This window comes from Olea europaea, chromosome 13, assembly GCF_002742605.1.
Source record: "Olea europaea var. sylvestris chromosome 13, O_europaea_v1, whole genome shotgun sequence".
Taxonomy (NCBI): domain Eukaryota; kingdom Viridiplantae; phylum Streptophyta; class Magnoliopsida; order Lamiales; family Oleaceae; genus Olea; species Olea europaea.
The window spans coordinates 5,396,781-5,404,454 of NC_036249.1; the positions used below are offsets into that span (position 1 = coordinate 5,396,781).

The 7,674-nt window shown below is 36.7% G+C and overlaps 1 protein-coding gene and 1 pseudogene across 1 annotated transcript; one reads left to right on the top strand and one right to left on the bottom strand.

The window, feature by feature from the left end:
• The first annotated feature begins 1,536 nt into the window (after positions 1-1,536).
• On the top strand, positions 1,537-4,247 carry LOC111407386 (probable serine/threonine-protein kinase PBL19). The gene is made up of 5 exons (XM_023036815.1): positions 1,537-1,759; positions 2,275-2,668; positions 2,856-3,116; positions 3,237-3,359; positions 3,646-4,247. The coding sequence occupies exons 2-5, from the start codon at positions 2,300-2,302 to the stop codon at positions 4,162-4,164; spliced, it is 1,272 nt and encodes a 423-aa protein (XP_022892583.1). The 5' UTR covers positions 1,537-1,759; positions 2,275-2,299; the 3' UTR covers positions 4,165-4,247.
• Positions 4,248-4,348: 101 nt separating this feature from the next.
• LOC111408357 lies at positions 4,349-7,109 on the bottom strand (annotated as a pseudogene).
• Between the last annotated feature and the right edge of the window lie 565 nt (positions 7,110-7,674).

Genomic DNA, 7,674 nt, shown 5'->3' on the forward strand with positions numbered 1-7,674 from the left:
AAAAAAAAAATATGGTGTAGGCGTGTAGTTTTAAACCAGCATACATTACAAAAGATCAATTTGATTCTCCGCCTTAACGACAAATAAAAGGATTGATCAAATTCCGTTGAGCTTGACTCATCAATGAATTATTCAAGTTATCAAATGATTGTATAATCGAGAGCAATTTACTCATGATATTTAGTTGACAAATGCATTATTGTTACATCGGCTACTAGGTCTTGAGGCTCCAAGCAATCATTTGTCCTATCTATCCAACTTTTCGAACATAATATTCCGAACCTTTTGCTTGAGAAAACTTTAGGGGCTTACGAGACGAACATTACCTCAACTGGATCATCTTCCCTAACCACCTCTTGGCACTCCAGGGAAGAAAACAACTTCACATATAGAGCCTGTTTGAGCCACATTATTTCAAAAAAATGTATTCTTAAATAGTGATTTGACATCATTTCAACCACACATTCTTCAATAAAATAATATTACACGTAAATCAAAATTTTTTCCTTATTTTTTCACAACACATTTCCATCAATACACTATTCAAGAATGCATTATTACCAGAATAATGTGGCTCAAACACCTCCATATATATATATATTCAAACCGTTCTTAGATCTCCTAACACAAACTGATTAGTTTAACTAAAAGTATTCTAAGTCAGTCCATCAATCCAGCATTTTTTTACACACGCATATTACATATCAACTTTTTTATTTTTTTTATTTTAATTTCAATTTCTTTGCTAATTGAGATATGCTAGCTAATAGGAGAAAAATAAATATGAACTTGAGATTTTTTTAATTTGACGTTTACATTATTTTAGTTTAGATGAATTGTTAACAGGAGAAATTTTTTGAACTTTACAAGTTCTTCCCAGTTGATTTTTATTCCTCTTTAATATTAATTTAAGAAAAAAAAAAGTACTTACAGTATATTTTGGTCAATAATTATTTAATTAATATTATTATATAGTTATTCCTATTAATATGTAGCATTTTTTGTAATTTATGAACAAAATACAAATTTAATTTTCCTATCATTATGAGACAAAACATCCGTCCTTACCTCCTGGCACAATCTGAAACTGCCGAATGAATTATGTTGCGATTAGCACATTTATAAATGCTTAGAAATTTCACATAATAATGACCAGTAATTATGAATGTGCAATTTAAATTAATATCTAATTTTGACGAATTTTATATTTTTTTCCCTAAATTATATCCAAACGAAAGCTGAGTTTCTAGGAGGGCATGATGTCAGCCTTTGTATTAAATTTTGCAAATGTAACATTTTGTTCCAAACTATGCTCTCCTTGTCAAAGTGGCATAAATTTCAAACCAAGAACAAGTCATCATCATACACAAATATTTTTCTTGCAGATAACTAGTCATTATAAAGCCAAATGAAAACGCTCAAAAAATTTCGGCCACAATCCAACGTTGTTTGTGAATACTATATTACGAGTTTGTAAGCATGTTATACACTTTTCTAAATAAGTCGATTTTAAAATTAAGTTTTACCGAAAAGTTTCTCTTTTTATATCCGTGTCGTTTTTAAATGGGATGTATGGTTGGTGAGCAAATTTCCAGCTGCCTAGCATTGACTTCCTTAGATCATGGCATCCTCGTCGCCACACATGATTCTTTAAACACCCTTTACTGCTTTAATTTGTTTGTTTGAAAACTAGCTAGCCCACAAGATGAAGAGTTTTGAAAGCTAAATGTTCACAATACTGTTCCTTTCATTCTCAAAGGTAAAAAAAATTCTCCAAATTTCTGATTTATGTTTATATTTGGACTTTCTTGAATGATTTATTCTAAACTTTTTTGTACTGTCTATTTTCCTGAAGCTATTATCTTGAGAAAAAGATCATAAAAGTGTCTGTTCTGGTAATCAAGAAAAGATCGGAATAATGATTTGATTTGAATTCTTCTTTTATGATGATCAGTGATATTCGTCCCCATGCCTTATTATTTACTTTTATGGTGTTCTAAGCAATCGAAATTGGCTTCTTCTTTTAGCTTCTTGTGTACCCTCTTTCATGATTACTGATTCTTTCATGAACGTTTTTTAGGATTTAATGACTAGCAATTGAGGGTATCGTTGTACAGAGTATTAGACAAACCGGGCAGTAAAGAATTATGTAAATCATATTGTCGAGTCCTATCTAATATTACTGCATACAAAAGATAACACGGGAGTTCTTGCAAAACTGTAACACCATTCTTTGTCCCTATGGTGAAATTTTTCTTGAATATGCATTTGCAGTAAGGACTGGAAATTTTGGGAGGATATGAGGTGTTTTTCATTCTCCAATGGTACTAAAGATGATGTACCAAAGATGTCAAAGTGTACTCCTGTTCTTTCATCTACATCTATATCAACGGATCCTGATACGAAGAAATCTGGATCTGAGTACAACTCTCAGAACATTTCCGATATAAGCACCGAATCCTCGGTTAGGTTGTCGTTCAAGAGTTTGTCCCAAAGACCTAGCAACCTTAGGGTCTTCACATTTGCAGAGCTGAAGACAGCTACGAAGAATTTCAGCCATTCCCTCATGATTGGAGAAGGCGGATTTGGACCCGTGTATAGGGGTGTGTTGCGGGAGACAGAAAGGATCGATATCGCTGTTAAACAACTCAGCAGAAGGGGGTTACAGGCAAGCCTTCTTTCTTGTTCATTGCACCGTCATGTCTGAGTTCCAAGACATTATAGCACCGAACAGTAAAGAGAAAACCAGTTTTGTGTACCAAACATGTTCTAAGAAGACGCGTTTATGTTATAGGATCCATCTTCACGAATCATCTGTTTTATTTATTTATATTTGGAAATCTTAATTCATACAGGGACACAAGGAATGGGTTACAGAAGTGAATGTTCTTGGCATTGCCGAACACCCAAATCTCGTCAAACTCATAGGCTACTGTGCTGAGGACGATGAGAGAGGGATGCAACGCCTTCTGATCTACGAATATATGCCTAAACGGAGCGTTCAAGATCATTTATCAATTCGATTTCAGGCATCTCTGCCATGGATTACTAGATTGAAAATAGCCCAAGATGCTGCAAGAGGCTTGGCATATCTTCATGAAGGCATGGAGTTTCAGGTGACTGTCTATAAGTTGAATGTATTCTCTTAATGTATATCATAAACAATATATTTTAGTAATTTTCGCGCAAATGGATTAAATAATTTTGTAATACATAATTGAATTATTTCGATGCAGATTATATTTAGAGATTTCAAGTCATCTAATATTCTGTTAGATGATCAATGGAGCGCAAAACTATCAGACTTTGGATTAGCAAGGTTGGGTCCTTCAGATGGATTAAGCCATGTCTCCACAGCGGTATAGACTATTTATCTAATTTTATTGCATCTATTCCTTAAACCAAGCATTGCTTCCAGTAAATTTGGAGTCCACTAAATGAATCCTTTCGAGAACACCATACTAGGAAATCGTAATGTGCATTATGATTCATGTAATAAAATTTGACTAAGTTTTGTGTTGACTGTCGGAAAATACACGAAGATTCTAGTCTTTTGTTAAGCTTGTCGTAATTTCTTTATGCTAAATTTTTTATCGAACTTTGCATTAGACAGTTTTGACTAACGATCTTTTTTCCATCCGACAGGTTGTTGGAACAGTAGGATATGCTGCTCCAGAGTACATTCAAACAGGGCACCTTACGTCGAAGAGTGATGTGTGGAGTTATGGGGTCTTTCTGTATGAACTCATCACTGGTCGACGCCCTCTAGATAGAAACCGACCTAAAAACGAGCAAAAGCTCTTGGACTGGGTTAGGCCACACCTTGTTAACAGTAAAAAATTCGAACAAATTCTTGATCCTCGACTAGACGGGAAATATTCCTTCAAGTCTGCTCAAAAGCTAGCAGCCATTGCTAACAGGTGTCTAGTTCGACATCCAAAAAATCGGCCACGAATGAGCGAAGTTCTTGAGATGGTGAACCAGATTGTTGAAGCGAGTGACAATGGAAGTCTTGAAGCTGCTACAGAGAACTCCTCTCAAAATGGCAGTGGGAAATCTACGGCTAAAAGTTTTTTGAAAAGGAGATTTGTCGATCATGTAATTGGAGAGAACAAGTGGCAGGGCTGGAGGTCATGGAGACCTAAGCTTGTTAGGACTAATTGAGTGAAAAGAAATATACTTGTAATTTTTAGACGAAGAGTTTTTGCGTCAAGAATTTTTAGTTAAATTATTCTGCATGATTTTTTTTTTTTTCCTTACTGAGTAACATGTCTAGGTGTCGAAATTTGCTGGGCTACATGGTCCAGACAGGTATCTAAAAGGCACGGACCTCTCACGGGTCATTCCACCCTTCAGGATACGAGACTCGCCATGCTAAACCCAGCTAATTTTAGGAATATCCAGCCATGCCGAGCCAAGGTTGGACGTGACACGGGCCTACCCAAAACTTGCCGGACCGGTCCGGGTTAGCTCTCTAACCATATTTGATGCGCTTCATAAAATTCTGTCAATCTTAAGTCTCAACAAAAGAAGTCCATTTATTTTATGAAAAATGATACTTGCGCAGATTTTTTTTTAACGAATAGAGTTAAGGTGCTGAGCTGACAAGATTTCACTGGATGGTTCAACTTCTTTTTTTGTCCAATATGGTGCGAAATCTTGCCAACTTCGCATTCTGCAACCCATCTAGTAAAACAATTTGTATAAGTAGCATTTCCCATTTTATCCACAAACCTAGGAAATTGAAGTTTACAGTGCATCTTAGCTACATAGTATAGGTTCTTAGTAGGTGTCTTATGCAACGTAGAATTTAGGTACAAGTAACGGAAGTACATCAAAGTTAGTAGTACCCGAAATATTCCAAGATAAAGGTACAACAATGTATGACCAAACTGTCAATTACTTCAGCATACGGCTGCTAAAGGTACAAAAATTGATGATGAAATTGCTCTAAATTTATCATGGGAACAAATAGCCACTACCATGCACAAGAAAGAGTTCAAATGAACAAATCAGCTTCCAAATTGTCATTGGCAAATCTTCACTACCAATGTAGCCAAAGAGTGTTATAGCCGGCAATGTGTTTAAATTACTTCTTTAAAGGAAAATTTTATACAGAAAGATGTGTAGCTAAGAAGATCTCATTCCTTGCAGACGGCATCCGGTAGTTTTATCCCTTCCTCGCTCAATTTCTGCATTCTCCATCTTAATCTAGCTGCGCATGACTGGAATTGTATTTCCAGCAGCTGCATAAATTCTTATCGATGATTCAAGTACTTCTGATCCCGACTCGCTTTCGACTTCTTCAGAACCTCCAAGAAATGTTTAGCACCCTCAACATTTTTGTTTTGCTCAAACTGTCGCATCAGTTCCCCAATAACGGCAGGTAGAGGGGTCCATTTACCACCATCTTCCCTACCAGTCAAAATTGCATTTTCAATACAATCTAGAGCTGATTTAAGCTCTCTGTTCGTCAGATGGTAATCCAGATAAAGCTCCCATGTTTTAGCATTGGACTAGACTCCTCTTCTCTTTGCCTGTGCCTTGAGCACCTCAGCCTTCTCTAACGAACCTTCTTTAAGATAAGCTCTGATTAGGGCATTTGCAATTCGAATATGTAGGTTGAGCATACAGATGCCCACTCCCTGTAACATCTCTCAGCACCTGGTAAATCATTAAACTTAACCAATACCAGTATCATATTTAGATAGCTTATATTTGGAGTTTTTGGAAATAAAAGCCTCAAAGAACGCCAGATACGGTAATCTTCAAGTAGATTTCCAGTTCATCCATACAGTGACCAGGAACGGGTAAGCAGAATGTTCTCGTGTAGTATTTAGCTTTTCCAGTTCCTTGAGTGCCTTCTCAGCTTTATCAAATAATCCGGCATCAGCATAAACAGATGCCAAATTGCTATATGTTCTCCAATCTCCAGCGACTCGGCCATCCCTCTTCATTTCATCAATAAGTCTCTCGACCCCAGATATTTCATTCATAGAAGCAAGAGCCCTCATCCAGACATTGTAGGTGTAAGAATCTGGCAAGATATCACATGACTTTATTTCTTGGATGATTGCTGGAACATTTTCTGCCTGCCCAGTTTTCGTGTACAGAATCATGAGGCTGTTATATGGCATGGAATTCAGCTCTCAGTTAAGTTTGTTCATCTTTTCCATCAAAGCTTCTGCATTTTCTGTCATTAAATGCTTGCAGTAACAGTCAAGAAGAGCACCATAAGTGAGATGGTTTTCGAGGATTCCAGCAGATTAATAAAGCAAGTTTCTGCAGCCGTAATTCCTCTAAGTTTCTGCAGCCGTAATTCCTCTACTCTTTGCAACAAGATCTAGATGTATCGCTTGATCACTTATTGTCTTGTTTACTCCCCTTTCTGTTAGGAAATTAGATCGCTACTAATTCCGCCAGAATCAGTGGAACGCAAAATAATTTGAACTGAGAAGAAATAAATGTAGCAAAAATAATAAGTGCAAGTGACACAAGAATTTACGTGATTCGGCAATCGTGCCTACGTCCACAAACCCACACCAATTCTTTTACTGTATCAACAAGAGAATAAAAGGAATACAACAAATACACTCTCTGTATTTTATTTGCCTACGCAAAGACAATCTCTCAATTTTCTCTCGTTAATTTTCTACACAAACGAATGCCTAACTGCTTCTCACTTTGTGTTTTGCTCACTATCTCTCGTATTTTCACTCTACACGATTTTCTTGCACTTTTCTTTTGCTCTACATTTTTGCACCTGCTTTGGGCTCCAATTTATAGAGAAATTTTCACCATCCTCATTAAATGCATTTCCATCAATTTCAACAAAGTTGCCTTGAATTAAATGCATGGCAAAATCTTCTTCCAAAACAATTTCGGCTGCATGGTCGAAAGTTTCTCCATTCACATTGTTTTAGTCAACAATTGCTACCACAATTTGGAAAAAATTTGTCTGACACCATAGAAAAATTGTGAAGCCTAAGTTATAGGCTCCAAAATTTCAACAATCTCCCACTTGGAGACTAATGTGGCTTCACCTTGAGACATCTTGAGAGCAGTTCCTTTTTAGTAAAATTGGTGTGGTTCACCTTCCTCATCTTCATTTTAGAAGGCCAACTGAAGTTGAACACAACTCCAGTTTTTCCGTAGTTACCGTCTTGGTTAACATGTCAGCTGGGTTTTTGCTGCCCTGGATCTTTTCCAATGTTAATACTCCATCTTCTAAGAGAGATCTGATGAAGTGATAACGAAGACCTATGTGCTTCGTTCTTGAATGAAATGCTGCATTCTTTGCCAGATGTATAGCACTCTGACTGTCACTGTGCAAAACATTCTTTCCCTGCTTGAGACCCAATTCTGTCAACAAACCTTGTAACCAAATCTTCTCTTTGCTAGCTTCAGTTACTGCCACATACTCTGCTTCTGTAGTGGATAAAGCAACAATCTTCTGTTTTTGCGAAACCCAACTCACTGCAGTAGTACCAACTGTGAATACATAACCGGTGGTGTTTTTCCTGTGATCAACCTTGCCAGCAAAATCTGCATCTACAAAGCCTTGTAGTGCCAACTCATCTCTTTTGAAACACAAATATTTATCAACAGTACCCTGTAGATATCTCAATATCCACTTCACTGCTTCCCAATGCTGTTTTCCTGGATTTGTCATGA

What these genes read in the sequence shown, in the direction of transcription:
- LOC111407386 (XM_023036815.1), top strand. Translation starts at nt 2,300, where the DNA reads ATGAGGTGTTTTTCATTCTCCAATGGTACTAAAGATGATGTACCAAAG. An exon ending in TCAGCAGAAGGGGGTTACAG is followed by an intron (nt 2,669 to 2,855) that starts GCAAGCCTTCTT and finishes TAATTCATACAG; the next exon opens with GGACACAAGGAATGGGTTAC. An exon ending in ATGAAGGCATGGAGTTTCAG is followed by an intron (nt 3,117 to 3,236) that starts GTGACTGTCTAT and finishes ATTTCGATGCAG; the next exon opens with ATTATATTTAGAGATTTCAA.